Source organism: Poromitra crassiceps (assembly GCF_964638095.1).
Source record: "Poromitra crassiceps genome assembly, chromosome: 1".
In the NCBI taxonomy this organism is placed as follows: domain Eukaryota; kingdom Metazoa; phylum Chordata; class Actinopteri; order Beryciformes; family Melamphaidae; genus Poromitra; species Poromitra crassiceps.
In genome coordinates, this window is record NC_139623.1 from 102,003,251 (window position 1) to 102,020,368 (window position 17,118).

Here is a 17,118-nt window from a genome sequence, read left to right on the forward strand (position 1 = left end):
TTGAGTTGTATTTTCAGCTCTATTTTAAAATTTTCAGTAAATTATGTAGAGTATTGCAATATATTGCAATATGTATTGTATCGCAATGTATCGTGATACAATCGTATCGTGACCCATGTATCGTGATACGTATCGTATCGTGAGGCTGCCAATACCCAGCCCTACTGCTAACAGGGATTCAGTAACACACTGCAGGGCTGCTGCTCTGTAGCTGTAGCTCAGCCTGAGAAGAGAGAATTTCTCAATGGGGATCAACAAACTATCACATTATTATGATTATGATGGTGATGATGATTGTTGTTGTTGTTGTTGTGTGCCAAGTTCTGCCAACCCCAGTCTCATTCTTTATGATTCTTGCTCGGAGAAACAATCAAGACAATCAGTGCCTTTTTAGGCGGGACTAAAGTTTGAACCGTTTGTGCAACCATTGCCATTTCGGGAGAATAATATTTATTGGTTGTTTATGGGAAAACCCCCAAACCCCCAACAACACCCCCCACACACACACACACACACGCACACACACACACACACACACACACACACACATACACACACACTAACACACACACACACACACACACACACACACACACACACACATACACACACACTAACACACACACACACACACACACACACACACACACACACACACACACACACACACACACACACACACACACACACACAGAAAACGGCCAACAAGGAGGCAATCTTAGGCTGAATAATGGAGTGAGACGAAATGTTTTTTCTCTTCTGATAATAGATATGAGATTGTTCCTATATGAAAAGAATTCCTTTCATGTTGATTTTGCGTGGTTGTGGTATTTACAGGCTATTCATGAAGCCCACGATTTTCTTGTTGTGGAACAAAAACAACAACTGCACTGTGTGTGTGTGTGTGTGTGTGTGTGTGTGTGTGTGTGTGTGTGTGTGTGTGTGTGTGTGTGTGCATGTGCGTGCGTGCATGTGTGTGTGTGTGTGCGCGCGCGTGCACGGTAGAGTTGAAAATGTGAGGGGTAGAATAGAGAATGTCATACAGTAATAACCTTCAGTTGGAGTCATTCGAAAAGCATGTGCTTTTAACCCTTTTATCTTAGTCAGTGGACTATTTCTACTTTCTTATTGATTATCCATTCTGAGTTTTTCTATCCTTCCTGTACTGAATGGAGCTGGTCTTTGATCTTGAACACTCTGGCTGGTGGCTTTCTACAAGGTGCTACTCACCACTGTCTGTATTCATCTGTCACATGACCCTTCAAATAATTTCCAATGGAAACAGATACAGTACTCATAACCAATGAAATACTGCAGTAAAACATACTGTACAATACTCACTTTACCATTTTACCTTTTGACACTGAAGCTGCAATTATATTATAATCCATGTGTTGTGACCAAATGTGTCAAGCCATAAGGTTGTTTTGCTGTTATTATAGCTAATTGAGGTGTCAAACAACAAAAATGCAATGTTGTAGAATTATACCATGTCCATGCAGCCTCTCACCACATTAAGATGAATTCTGGTAGGTTATTTATCTGGCAGACTTGACTTAAAAAAGACTAGAATTTCTTTTGTATGTTGCTTTTGTAGCTTTTTGCCTATCATGTTTTGTGTAGACCAACCATATTATGTTTATTCTTTCAGTGTCCAGTCCAGGCGAAGGCAAAACCATCAATCAGAAGACACTGGACCAATACAGGGGTCTCTTCACACATGCATCGACGCAGGATACAGAGAGCGAAGTCCACTCATTCACCACAGTGTCACCGATGAACATACCCAACCACCGGCCTGTTCTCAAGGGTGCACTGCTCCACGAGTATCTGCTCACAAGGGACTTCCAGGGAGACCAGCACTTCTTCAGGAACGATGGCTCTCCAGTGGCTCATCCCACCATGCCAGGCTCTGGGTCAGATGCAGAGGAAAGAGACCCTGTCACACAGCTGGTGCCCCACGAGGATGCCCCAGCCTTCTCAGATGTTGCCACTACTGCCACCGTGGCTGCCACCACCCCGCTGACCACGTCTGCTCCCACGACGCCCGGGCTGCCCATGTCTCTACCGCAGAAGATGTCCTCCAAGGACAAGAGCAAGTGGGAAGAGAGAGTAGCGGCGACCACAGACTCTCTAACCACTCATGTGACACAGGCTACTGCCAGTGACAACAACCCCTTGGCCTCCTCCTCACAGAGAAGTAGGCCACAAAGCTGGAGTGTTGTTCCTGTAGAGGCAACCCCAGCACCTTCCTCAGTTTGGATGGAGAAAGAGGAAGCTAGCGAAATTACATTAAAAAACAAAACCAACCCCGGTCATCAACCCCTCAACCTGACCTCAGCAATCCGAGCAGGAGTCAATGAAGGAACCACCACAACCATCACAACCACCACCATCACCACCATGGAAACATCGGGTAGGCTTTCATCTTTTCTCTGTCTTTCAAATACGTACCAAGTAAGATATTCATATATAAGTCTAGAAGTGAGCCGATCCATGACTGATTCACTGACATAAATTCTCACGAAAAAAACGATTGGTTGGTGTTCCTTGTCAATTAAAGCAAATTGACACAATGTGAAGACTCCTTAGAGCTAACAACAATCATGATGGCTTTCCAAGCGTTTAAACATGCTGATTGTGCCTTTTTTAATTCATTTGCCATTATGTATTTTTAAGGAATCACTCAATCTACTTTGCGATCATTCAATTCCTTTGCCAGCACTGCCATTTTGGTGATTGCTGTCGCTCTGTAACCCTCATCATAAGCAGGTTTGTCCCGCCTACAATGGCCACCCAATCAGGTTTGTCAGACAGCATCTGTCCAAAATAATTACATGAATAGACCCTATGAATTGCTATGCAAATTCAAAAGACAGTGCTAAAGATGTGATTCATGGGGACAGGACACCCGATGCAAGAGCTGAGACTCCTCATTCTCAGCTTCCTGCCAGTTAGCAGATCAAGGGCCCTATCTTGGTACAGAGGTGCGGTGCGCTTTTTGCGCTTGCACACCTGTTTACGTCCCTTAACGCCTTATGCTCTTGTCCCTGCAGGGATGATAGCACACCTGTTTGCATCCCTTAACGTGTGCCTTATGCTCTTGTCCCTGCAGGGACGATAGCAGTCCAGGTGTTATGCCGAGTTTTGCACCCCCGCCGCAAACGCATCCCCACCTCTGGTGTTAACCAGCAGAATTATTCACAGGTGTTCCCTGGCAATGCCTGGACGTTACATCAACCAAACCAATCAGATTCCCACCTCGCAGTCCCTGTAATACAGTTTGCGTGAGGCATATACAGTATGCTGTAATTCTCCCCATGCGTAATTTGGATAGGCCTATCTCCATTGACTGTATATATTAACCCTATCGCACAACAACACCATCACATCATATACCTGTTAAAAACATCTGTGATTTGATGCAATTCGGGTTATTTTGTTGACGGGACAATAGAAACGTGTTTGCAGCGGGGAAACGGGGGGGACAAAAGAAAAGATGGGAGGATTTAGAGTGGACTCAATTAAGTTTGGTAAAACAGTGAGAGCTGCCAAGGACAGAGAGAGATGGAGAGAGCTTGTTGACAGATCGTCTGTCGTGCCCTCTAGGTTATGGAATAGGTGAAGGTGTCAAAGTTTTCTCAATTCATTTGCCATTAACCCCTCTTTGCGATGTGATAAAAGTTTCTCAGTGAATTATAGTTGATTGCCTCACTGAATAATCTGCTGATTACCCAATTTTAGCTGCAGAATTTGATGTCCTGGCGTGGCACGTTCGTACGTAATGACGTATCCAAAAGGAATTCCCTTGCACTGCTCTGCGCAGCGCGGAGAATAATGGTGCGCTCAAGCGCAGTGGGGTATTTTTGCGCTAAGAGATGCTTTTCAAAGCTCTTAGCGCAAAGTAATTGTGCGCATGCTGACGATAGGAGAATGCTATCTGTGTCCCCACATTTTGCGTGGACACGCCTGGTTAGATAATTATAATGGATATAGAGGTAATAGCGCGCCAGTGGGAAGACAAATGCGCTTGTGCATGCCCCCAATTTGCATTGTGTGCGCCGTTAAATGAGCGCAAAACAAATTACCGCTTTTGTGACGATAGGGCCCGAAGTCTGCAGAGGTCAAAATTGAGCTTCAGGTGATCAGCATCACCGCTGTCCCTTTACGATGCTGAGCACATCTCTTCGTCTCTCCACTAGGGATAACAGAGTTGCTCATGTGTCAAAAACAATCTGCTTTTGCATGATGTGCCCTGCCTGTCCTTTCCCCTGGCCACAGAGGGCGGAGGGCCCGGATTATCCATGTCTGAGAGAGGATATCTGGAGAGAGATAGTTAGAGGGTTACAGGGCCACAGGTGGACTGTCAGAAAACTAGTGGTCTGGGAAAATGGGAATCACTTGTCTTCTCACTGTCTCCTCCAGAGCCGTGCAGTCTGAATTTCACTGACCCCGAGGGTAACATCGAAATCCTGCTGCAGCCCGAGTCTGGAGTGGAATGTAACTACTTGGTGACGGTCTATCTGGGCTACGGGATTGAAGTTCAGGTCAGTGCAAGAGACTGTTTCTCATGAGTGATTTAAAGCTACAATATCATCGCTGTCTGATGAAAACAACACATCTCCAAAACGGCAAGTTTTCAGGAACTTAAAAAAAACTTGGATTATCAGTCCGAGTTTGAGCCATTTTCTCCCGGACATGAGCAACCGCGCGTGGCCGTGTTGGGCACGCGCCACTGCTCCTCCGGCCGCGGGGCTGTGGAGCAGCAGCAGCAGAGCTCCCAACCCGAGACAGAGGCTCCGTCTTGGGGTTGAGCAGCCTCGCAGTAACCTAACATTATTCTCATTAGAAACCACTTCGGTTTGCATACTTTAAATGAGTTTAAACCCGAAAACACCTTATTGATCTATTTACATCAGACGATGCCAGAAACACACAAAACCAAAGCCAGAAACACAGCGGCGTTCGGTTCTGCAGCTTTTTCTGGGTAGTCCTCATGAGGTAGGCGGGGAGAATGGAGGTCCAGCTGTCACATAGGCCGTGTGATGGACAGCTCTGGCGTGCAGTTGTGGTACGTGTTAAATAGATTACCCAATAAAACATGTTTTCATTAATCAACTACTGGAAGGAGACTGTCTGAAATCCTTTGCACAACTACAACAAAGTTTTGGGTTGCCTTCGAAAGATTTGTTTAAATATTTTCAAATCATACAGTATTTAACAACTCACAGTGAATGGGAAGCAATTAAGAGACCTCCAACACAGGTGGAACAGTATTTTATTAATATGATCGAAAAGGATTTGGGTGACCTCTGTGAGGGGTAACCTACAGTTGATCCATTCACTCTGTATACTGTGTTTTTTGTTTTGTTTTTGTTTTTGTTTTATTTTTCCTCTCCCGTTCTCTCCATGTGATAATCTCCATGGGATGTGATTGTTGTCTCGTATGCAACCCACAGCAATTCTGTAAACTAGATGTGAAGAAGATGGATGTGCTCCTTCAAGACCTATTATTATTATTGTATTTGAATTTGTACTCGTTCCTTAATGTCTGTCTCTGTCATGTGTACTGTACTTGTATGTCTGTTCCTTTGCATTTAAAAATGGAAAAACTGAATAAAAACAAAGTATAAAAAAAATAAAAAATAAAAACAAGGATTTGGGTGAAAGAAAATGCATATCTGATATTTAAAGAATGTTACAACTAGATGATTCAGGAGACGCACTTTATATTAAAGAAAAATGGGAACTAGAAGCTAATGTGATAATAGGAGATGAAGAGTGGGAGGAGAGTTTCTTAATTACCCACAAGATCACAAATAGGCATATGTTGAAGGAGTTTGACTGGAAAGTTAAAGTTAGGTTTTTCAGCATTCCATTCTTTAAGAATTCTTTTTTTGGCAATATTTGTCCCCAGTGTCAGAGATTATTGTTGCACAGCTGTAGTGAAGTTTAGAGAGGACTCCGAGCAGCTGAAGATGGCGAGTTCTGCCTCCGGCTGAAGGGTTATTTCGTAGGCCTTAGAGTACCAGTCAAATATTTTGGCCCAGAATCCCGCCAGTGAAGGGCCACAGACCTTTTTTAACCAGGTGAAATAAATTACATACTGTACTAGATTTTGGTTTAGCCCCACTTGCAGTGTTTAGGGACAAATGTTTTTGATATAGAAAAGACATCTCTGTGGATGTTTTGGTTGACAGTTGTGAAAATTGCTTGCAGCACTTAGGAGTAGTTCAAGCTGTCTGTCTTTCTTCTTGTGAGGGCAGATGGAGATAGGAGATAGACAGACAGCAAAGGGCTGGGGTGATGCGCCAGGTTGGATGTATGCCCAGTAAGTCTTTTCACAAAAGGTGGCAAAAATTAACTTTTAATTAACTGCCGTGTGTGTGTGTGTGTGTGTGTGTGTGTGTGTGTGTGTGTGTGTGTGTGTGTGTGTGTGTGTGTGTGTGTGTGTGTGTGTGTGTGTGTGCGTTCCCTGGCATTTGCAAACCTTCAAATGCCTCATTTACCACTGTGGACTTTAAAATATGTGAGCTTTGTCTTCTTAGCTCTGGAGGACTAAGATAAGTCTAGACGAGGAACGTTTGTTTGAGTGTGTTTTTCTCTGGATGCTTCTTTAGGGTAACTTTCAATCTTAAACCACACACACACACACACACACACACACACACACACACACACACACACACACACACACACACACACACACACACACACACACAGTGCATTAAGTATAGGTGGAAACTTAAAGATTGGAAGGCTAAGCTGGATGGAAAACTATTCAGATGACAGCTTGGCATATAGTTGAAGAAAATGAACAGCCTTGCTTTCTGTTCCTGGAGGGGAAAAATATTGATTGACAAGCATGTGTCATACCTTGTCATCATCAGTTTTTCAGGCTCTTTGGCCTGGAGGCTGTCCAGGTTTCCAAGTTGTTTAGCAGGCTCATGGAATGACAAGGTCACAAGCAGACCTGTGCTGCGGCGGTGTATACTCGGTGTATACTGAAGCAGTTGTTTTTGCCCCACCTCCTCCCCTGACCACCACCATCGTCATGACTCCTGATTGAAGAATTCCCTATGGGGGATTTCCTATCCTATTCTTCACTGACGACGCCCTCTCATCATCTCAGGAGAGCGTCATCATATCATGGAGTCATACGCCAAAGTTTTGTTGTATTTTGTTGTAATTTGTTGTATCATTAAAGGCCGTTTCACACTGGTGCGGATTTTCGCGCGAATATTTGGCACGGAGATTTGCAACAAAATGTTTTAATGAGTTGCAATTGAACTTTGCACACCGAGGCGGAACATTCGTGCGGGGGTTTATTTTTCCGGACGGACTTTGACTTCCGCGGATTTTCGGATGCGGCAAGATACGTTTGACCAATGAAATCAGAAACATTGGCTATATAATTACACAGTATGGAGCTGCGATGCTGTTTGGCATGGTGATGATTCAATTTGTGTTCATAGCCTACTGTAACGTTACAGGCTATCTATAGCCTTCCTAGCGTGAACGTCCCCCCCAGTTTCGTCGTTTGTTTACAAACACTGATCCCTCGTATATCGTGATTTTTTTTAAAGCAAAAGACGGTAAACAAAATAAATTACATGAAAATGCTCACCTCAAACACACTGCCAGTCGTTGTTCAGGGTCGATAGGTTTGCGGTAGTTTGTGTGTTTCCTCATTATGTGAGGGGCTATCATCCCCAACAGAGCCTCAAATTGCTCAACTCCCATTCTGAAATACTGCCTGAAGCAACTGTGATACAGGTGCAGCTCCTGGACCAGCTGATGAAACTCGCCATGTTCTGTGCGCCTCTCTAAAATTGGGTGAACCCAGAACCTTATTTTCCTCTTTCTCATTTGTTTTCTCAGCAAAATGAGGAACAGGTCGTCATCACTGCTACTACTACTGCTTGACTCCATCGTGGTCTCTGCTCACTGTTTTTCCGCAGACGGAAAATGTACGTGGGAATGCGAATAATTCGCACCCGGACCTGTGTGTATAGTTTGCAATGCGGAAAATCCGCACAAAATTTCACATCGCATTTCGCAACGCATTCCGCACCGCACCAGTGAGAAACGGCCTTAAAGCTTGTTAAACGTTCTACTAGTCTCTCATGATTGAAATGCAGTTTACCCACCTCTTTGAAATAAGGCAGAGTTTACGCACCTCACCTACTTTCAGATCAACTGTATCAATCAATGAGGGGAAATGAGGTGGGTAAACTATTCATCTTGGATAGTTAACCCACCTTAGTCTGTACAATGTATTTACCACTACACCCCTGGCTACAGTATAGTGTTATAAAGTGAGGTGCTGTACCCAAGCATACTGGTTAAAATGTTAGCTAGATGTAAGCATATTTCCAAATGTTAGTTTAGTTGTTTAAATCCTTTGGAAATTAATTGCTAAGCCTTAGTTGAATTCCAGGGGCTCATATCGACCTGACAAACCTGGCAAAAAATTGCGACTGAAAAGAAAAAGTAAAAGGCCTGTGTTTATTAATACACGGTGCACAGTGAGACTACAGTATTGATGTGAGGTCTCCAGACCATATTTCAAGCAGAAGGCCACTCATGCATAATCCGATCATCTCCTGATGTCAGTCAAGTTCTAGCATGACGTGGTCAGTCAAAGTCCTAGTATGACGTCTGCCATGACGTCAAATATGACGTCAGTTAATCCTCATATATATAGCGGGGTTCTACGTCACCTCTCTCTCTCTGGCCGATTATAGCAGCAGCTAGCTTCACGGCAGTCCATCTCCCTCGAAGCCGTCCTTCGAAGCGTTGTTTTGCGTTGTTCTTGCACCACATCCGCAGGCCGATTCAGCACCCCCAAGCCCTCTTTAACCATGGATAATCCCCGTGGATCTCGCAACGCTCAACACTCCACTCCGGGTAGGTCGAATCCCGAGCCAGAGCAGCCCTCGGACAGCGTCGGCAGCCTAGACAACGATACCCTGTTTCGGATGGGCCACGGCCGTGGGAGGAGAGCAGAAGACGAAGCACCGTGCGTGCGCGGACGCCCAAGAACGCGCGCGAGCGAGCCGGAGCGAGAGGCCGCTCGGCGCGGACGAAGATCAGAAGAGGAAGCTGCCCCGAGAGCTGGGAGCCGTCGGGGTAATGCAGGCCGCGGGGCCGCCGTGAGATGCCATGTTCCACACCATGTTCTTCGTGGTCGCACTGACCTCCAGGCCGCCGCCCCGGAAGCGGAAACGGCCCCATTCGCAGCTCCGCCGAGCCGACAGGGGTCGTCAAGAGCCATTATGCTGCCCCTGCTAGATGCCAACAGATCAGTGGAGGCTCGCCTGAGGGCGCTGGAAAACTCCCCCCCCTTTTCCCCCACGTTTGCCTCAGCCCAGCCGGCTCAACAGCAGCCGATCCCGCCCCCGCCCGCGCAGCAAGCCGACGTGTTCCCCACCACCACCCAACCCGCCCAGATGGATACCCTGGCGTCTGCCACGCCCCCGAAGCACACCAAGCCCTCTCGGCTGGACCGGCTGCTGGACATGCCGCCCGCCGGCCCGGACGTCCAGGTGCAGCACTCCTGGAACAACGACGACCGCTCGCTCAATGTCTTCGTCAAGGATGACAACAAGCTGGTGCTCCACCGTCAACCCGTGGCGCAGAGCACGGACGCCATCCGCGGCTGGGTCGGCTACACGCAGGGTCTCCACGTGTGGGAGGTCAGCTGGGCCACGCGCCAGAGGGGGTCCCACGCCGTGGTCGGGGTGGCCACGGGCGACGCGCCGCTGCATTCGGTGGGCTACACGGCCCTGGTGGGAAACAACACCGAGTCCTGGGGCTGGGACCTGGGCCGGTGCAAGCTCTACCACGACGGCGAGAACCACGCGGCAGAACCTACCCCGCCTTCCTGGAGCCCGACGACACCTTCATAATACCAGACTCGCTGTTAGTCGTGCTGGACATGGACGAGGGGATGTTGGGTTTCATAGCGGACGGACATGACCTAGGGGTGGCGTTCAGAGGACTTAAGGGCAGGAAGGTGTACCCCGCAGTGAGCGCCGTATGGGGACACTGCGAAATACGAATCCGGTACATAAACGGACTCGATCCGGATCCCCTCCCTCTGATGGACCTGTGCAGGCGCTCCGTGCGGGCGGCTATAGGAAGGGACCGCCTGAGCGAAATCCACGGTCTGCCCCTGCCCGCCTCTCTCAAGAGCTACCTGCTCTACCAAGGACGGGGCTGACGACCACAGCACACCGAGCATACCCTGGAGGACCGGTCACCCGTGGACGCGAAAGGACCCATGAGGGAAGTATCAGTATTTCAGTATTAAAACGGGCAATCTACCAGCCCAGTAAAATCAGACGTATCCATCTCTTAAATACTCCGTCTGCCCGCAAACGGCCCGCCCCACCAAACAAGAAATACTGACTTACATTGCTCTGAAAACACCACATGTACCGTAAGTGCCCCTTGTGTCTTGATTAAATAAAGTGAAGCTGACTGCCAATTATTTGGCCTGTGATCTGACTATTCTATCCAGTGGGCATTTCAGCCTGCCCATTTCCGACGCCTACGCGGAAATCGCTTTCTTGCAATGGCCTGCGGGGGTCACAATTCACAATTCTTCCTGACAGCATAGCATGCTGTTGAGATCACGTGATATGCCGGTATTAAAAATAAATAAAAATAATAATAATAATAATAATAATAAAGGTAAAGGTAATAATAATAATAATAATAATAATAATAACAATAATAATAATAATAATAATAATAATAGCATCAGCTAGAATGAGCGTTACTGTATAACTTTCATAATAATAATAATAATAATATAATAATAATAATAATGATTGGATTTATATAGCGCCTTTCCAAGTGCTCAAAGCGCTTCACAGAATCATTATTCGTTCACACCATTCGTACCGGTGGTTCGAAAGCGTGGCAGCCACACATCGGCGCTCAACGGCCCCTCCGACCACCATCATTCATGTCTACATTCATACCAATCATACGAGGCAAGGAGGGTTAAGTGTCTTGCCCAAGGACACAACGACAGCAGCTGGGAGGGAGCGGGGATCGAGCCGCCAACCCTTGCGTCATTGGCCGACCCGCTCTACCTCCTGAGCTAAAGCCGCCGGCCCAGGGAATGCTGACGTCTTTTCCGCGTCAAGCTACCCGGTCTTAATACACCACTTCCTGTTCCTAACGAATTTCAAAGTAAAACGCCTAAATAATACCAAAGCAAAAAAAAAAAAAAATTAATTAATACAGCGTCACGCTAGTCAGGTAACAAGAGGCTGCGAATCCCATTGTTATACGCGGCCAACCATAACATATCACTGGGAGTTGCAACTAGCAGTCCATGGTGCATTTGCAAGGCGGTGAAACCACTGCCTTCTCTCACTTGTTTATTAACCAGTTTCTTTATATCTCATGCATTAAGCATTTCATTTCAGCCGTGGCCGCCAGAATGAACCGCTTGCCCCATGGATCTTCCGGTCTGTTCTACGATCCGCCCAGACTTCCCCATGGTCTGGCCCCAGCCGCGCCAGCGGGCTATGAGCAGTCCGTAGCAAACGGGTGTTTGCTCGGGGGGAAAAGATGGTCGCTATCTGATGACATCATCACCGGCCGTCACCGCCCCAGACCGCCCCCCCCCGGCCCCCTGTTCCTCATCGCACCTCGTCACCACACGACAAGATCCCGGTTCATCCTGCGCCTCAAGCGGACGCTCCAGAAATGCAACCTCCCGACGAAGAACTATTCCAGCCACCCCTTCAGGACCGGAGCGGCCACCTCAGCCGCCGGCAAGGATCGCCCTCCGCCTCCCTCCAGCAAACGGGCCGCCGGCCCTCATCAGCATTCTCCAGCTACATCCGCCCGGAGCAGGCGGCCATACCGGCGGCCCAAAGAACCCTCCCCCCTCTATCAGCAAGCATGGCAACGAACAGTGTCCCGGACTTCCGTGCCAAATAATGTCTCGTTGGTGGTGGCTCCCCGAAAAGCACGGCGCACAGTTAAGCGCAATAAATCGCCCGGTTAATTTCGGGGGGGAAAAGAGAGGAACTCCCCGAAAGCATGGCGCCCAGTAAGGCGCAGTAAATTCCCCGGCTCATTTTTGGGGGGTAGAGAAAGAGAGAGTCAGAGAAAGTCAGGGTAGTTGCAGTCAGGGTAGTTGTGCCAAGCCAGGTAAGTGTGAGGTGCCAGGGTAGTTGCAGTCAGGGTAGTGGTGCCCAAGGCAGCCAAGTAGGCCAAGCCGGGAAGCGCCAAGTCAAACACTAATGTACCAAGATCAAAGGCCCGACCGAGTTGGGAGCGCCAGCCGCAAATAGCTTGTAAGTCGCTAAAAAGGTCGAAGGCCGGAAAAGAACATTAATGTACCAAGATCGAAGGCCCGACCGAGTTGGGAGCGCCAGCCGCAAATAGCTTGTAAGTCGCTAAAAAGGTCGAAGGCCGGAAAAGTACGATCGCGAAGCGCCAAGGCGGCCAGGTGAGCCAAGCTGGGAAGCGCTATCGCGAGGTGCCCGACCGAGTTGGGAGCGCCAGCCGCAAATAGCTTGTAAGTCGCTAAAAAGGTCGAAGGCAGGAAAAGTACGTACCAAGATCGAAGGCCCGACCGAGTTGGGAGCGCCAGCCGCAAATAGCTTGTAAGTCGCTAAAAAGGTCGAAGGCCGGAAAAGTACAATCGCGAAGCGCCAAGGCGGCCAGGTGAGCCAAGCTGGGAAGCGCTATCGCGAGGTGCCCGACCGAGTTGGGAGCGCCAGCCGCAAATAGCTTGTAAGTCGCTAAAAAGGTCGAAGGCAGGAAAAGTATGTATCAAGAGCAAAGGCCCGACCGAGTTGGGAGCGCCAGCCGCAAATAGCTGTAAGCCGCTAAAAGGTCGAAGGCCAGAAAAGTACAATCAACTATTGGCGCCTGCAGATCTCAATTAACCTCCGGTAATCAGATCTTCCTTTTGGGGGATCTCCTAGCCTATGCAGGTGCCCTCCTCTTGCCTCAAGAGCAGCGCCACTGGCCAATAGGGAGTCATGCGCCAAAGTATTTGCCATGCATGCCGATTGCTAATTAAAGTTTGTCAAATCCTACCAACTGGCCTCTCATGATTGAAGTGAGGTCTCCAGACCATATTTCAAGCAGAAGGCCACTCATGCATAATCCGATCATCCCCTGATGTCAGTCAAGTTCTAGCATGACGTGGTCAGTCAAAGTCCTAGTATGACGTCTGCCATGACGTCAAATATGACGTCAGTTAATCCTCATATATATAGTGTGGTTCTACGTCACCTCTCTCTCTGGCCGATTATAGCAGCAGCTAGCTTCACGGCAGTCCATCTCCCTCGAAGCCGTCCTTCGAAGCGTTGTTTTGCCCCACCCACCTCCCCAGTCCGCCACCAACGAGTCTTGACTCCTGATCCCCCACGGGGGGGGGGGGTCTCCTAGCCTATGCAGGTGCCCTCCTCTTGCCTCAAGAGCAGCGCCACTGGCCAATAGCTCTTGTAAAGAGCTGCATGTAGAGTGTTCAGCCTGCTGATGTAATTGTAATATATTGTGTGTCATTACAAAGCATAATTCACCTTGCTAAGTACATTATACAGTGCTCGTAATATGAAAGAAAACTATATCTAAGCCTACTGTGTATATACTGTATATATAGCCTATATACAATATTCATTCATGTCTCATTACACTTTATTACATTATTACGTATAATGCAAGTAACAATTTGGCTTAGTTCCCATGCCTCAACTTACTCTTTTTTTTTTTTTTTTTTTTTTTTTTTTTTTTTACATGATATTTTTATATCGTAAAACATAGGTTATATACCCGCTATGCCTATTTCTGGACTTTTTAACCATAATAACCTCTGAAAAGCGCAATAACAACACAAGAAAGCCTACTATTCAAAATCAAATAAAACATTTATTTCACAGCAGCAGATTAAGGCATTAATAGAGGTTCAAGGGTTCATAGGTTCAAATTTAATAAATAGCTACATCTCTGACACCTTGTGACAACCAAAGCACAGCAAATAGCGCTTCCCTGCCAATTCTGAAACAACAGAGCTATGTTTACAGGGGGTAGCCTACATCAACTTAAACTGATCAAATTTGATGAAGACTGCAGAAACAGCAGCCTAAACATGTCAGGTACAAACATTGCCTAACTGGCCTTTATAGATTAACTATTCTTTAAAAAAAAAAAAAAATTCAAGTGAGGGGGCCGAAAATTGAACTGAGGGGGCTAAGCCCCCTTAGGCCCCCTCGTGGCGCCGGGCCTGCTGTCTTTCAATAGCACACATACTGTACAGTATGCAGTTTACAAAAGTGAAAAGAAAGGGACCAGATTCTGGAACACCAAATACACTCATATATCAAGATATTTGAATATTAGCGCACACTATAATTAGCATGAGGCTTGAGCAGAGTTGCTTATATGATTTCAGATGTGCAGGTCCCATTAGTCTCTGTCTACTCTCCACTGTGTTCAATCCTGCATTTTACACTCTGATGCCCTCTCTGGAGGAAGAAGAGTGCATGTTGACTCATAGCTACAGGGCTCCCTCAGACAGACATGCATCACTCAAGGTCACTACAGGGCTCCTACAGATAGACATGCATCACTCAAGGTCACTACAGGGCTCCTACAGATAGACATGCATCACTCAAGGTCACTACAGGGCACCTACAGATAGACATGCATCACTGAAGGTCACTACAGGGCACCTACAGATAGACATGCATCACTGAAGGTCACTACAGGGCTCCTACAGATAGACATGCATGCCGGTTGTCGACTTCCTGTTTACATTTTTTTCACTAGCAAGGACGTGCGCGCCGCTGTCAAAGAGTGGGAACGTTTGGCTTATTTGATCCGAAATGGCTAAAAATAGTAACGTTGTGTGGTTGCATAGCGGCGATATTTTACAAAAACGAGGTGAATGTCAATTCACTCGTACTTTATGGGCTTATTTTAGCCGAAATTGCTAAAAATAGTATGGTTGCATAGCGGCCACTTTTGTTTTGAAGGCTAAAAGTCCAAACCGGAACTCTTATTATTTGGTCATTGAACGGAGCTTTAGCGGTCTCTCTCTTTCAAGATTCAAGATATTGTCACTCCGTTATACAATTATGCACGTGTGGAATTATTGTGCTGGGGGGCATCATTACAAGACATAGGCAGGTACAAAGTCACAACAATTATTATGATTATTTTCAGTCTCTTTCGCTATGAACGGTCCTGGGCGGAAACAGGCAACCGGCAGCTGGAAACAGGGAGGGATGGTGTCATGGAAGCGCCCACGGTCTCACCAGGAAACTCGTGAATAGATAGACATGCTTCACTCAAGGTCACTACAGGGCACCTACAGATAGACATGCATCACTCAAGGTCACTACAGGGCACCTACAGATAGACATGCATCACTGAAGGTCACTACAGGGCTCCTACAGATAGACATGCATCACTCAAGATCACTACAGGGCTCCTACAGATAGACATGCATCACTCAAGGTCACTACAGGGCTCCTACAGATAGACATGCATCACTCAAGGTCACTACAGGGCTCCTACAGATAGACATGCATCACTGAAGGTCACTACAGGCCTCCTACAGATAGACATGCATCACTCAAGGTCACTACAGGGCTCCTACAGATAGACATGCATCACTGAAGGTCACTACAGTGCTCCTATAGATACACATGCATCACTGAAGGTCACTTGCTGCTGGTCTGAGGGGCCATCTGCTGCCCAGGCTTCTGCTTACTAGGTCCAAATAGTCAACTACACTGTGTAGCGCCTGCCAGTCAGAATTTGTCGAACATCAGTACACTTAAAATGTCAAGATGTTTTATTTTTTGCTAGGTTTTATTGAATCAGATTTAGCTGGAAAACATATTCCTCTCACTTTTCTTGCACATAATATTTGCATTTTTAAGACTAACTTCATGAAATTTCGGGAGACCGGCTCCTAAAGTCAATCTGGGAAATGTAGGAAAGGAGTAAATTAAGTACATGATGCAGGGAAAGTAAGTTACATCACAAAATAACCCCTGGGCTGCATTCAACATCACAATCTGCCATTGTGTATCTTGTATTGTACATTGTTCTGCTTCCTTGTGTTTGTAATTACTGTACATCATTCTGTTATACGATTGATTGTTGATCAGTTAGATCTAATCAGACTAATTCTCTGCAAAGTCCTCTCAGGCATGCTTGTGATAAAGGCCTCCTATATAAATAAATTTACTTGAACTTCAATTGATGATAATACTGTATAAGTGGAAGAGTATGTGAGGGTGGATTTTTCCTTTAGGATTAGGGCCTTACTGTATTACATAGAAAAGTAGAATTGATTGTGTTTCAATCATGAGAGACCAGAGGGTAGAGTTAACAAGCTAGCTTTATTCAAGTATGGCATGGCGATAAGATCTATGGCATGAAACGGCATGGCAACTATTCTGATGGCATGGCAGCATGGCGACTAGTTCTTTGGCGTAATGACTCCGTGCTAAGATGCCTCTCTTCTTGAGGTGAGAGAGGGCATCTACTCGGACTAGAATAGAGAATCCCCCCCCGTAGGGGTTTCTTCAGGAGTTAAGACATTGGTGGTGGACTGGGGAGGTGGGGGAGGCGAAACACAGCTTTCAGAGAATGGGATGCGATCAGCTCAGGTACAGCGACCAGAAGATCAGGGAAAGAGAACGATGACACGCTGAGCATGGCTATAAATACTGCCACGACATTATCGGCGTCATATTGGCAAGTGCGTCACACGGACATCACACTAGGATTACACTTGTCGTCACACTAGGATTACATATGATGAGGTCACTAGGATTACATGTGATGCGAGGCAGCGTGTCTGGTCTTCATCTTGAAACTGGGTCGAGACCACCATTTTACTTCAAAATACAGCTATATTCATTAGAATTATTCCACCTCCTCCCAAGAGCAAATTGTAGCAAGAAAAAACAGTACTACCGTATTTCCGCTATTAGTGGCCCCTATTCAATTACAGGCCTCTGCTCTAATATAGGACGGGGGCACGGCCTGCGCGGACAAATAAAGGCCCCTCCCTCAATACAGGCCGGGTCAAAAAAAACAAAAACGAAGGAGCAAAAACTACGG

The 17,118-nt window shown here is 46.8% G+C and overlaps 1 protein-coding gene and 1 pseudogene across 2 annotated transcripts in view; both read left to right on the forward strand.

Annotated features, from left to right (window-relative positions):
* LOC310772375 (seizure protein 6-like) overlaps positions 1–17,118 on the forward strand; it is a gene marked incomplete at both ends in the record, with an annotated part of 161,324 nt that overhangs the window by 39,664 nt on the left and 104,542 nt on the right. The window contains 2 exons of the mRNA XM_083632160.1: positions 1,652–2,416; positions 4,426–4,547. Of these exons, the coding sequence (XP_083488286.1) occupies positions 1,652–2,416; positions 4,426–4,547 (887 nt within the window). The remainder of the gene's footprint in view (positions 1–1,651; positions 2,417–4,425; positions 4,548–17,118) is intronic.
* Positions 9,453–10,225, forward strand: LOC310785076 (SPRY domain-containing SOCS box protein 1 pseudogene; annotated as a pseudogene). The gene has a single exon. The product of its transcript is annotated as an SPRY domain-containing SOCS box protein 1 pseudogene (transcript).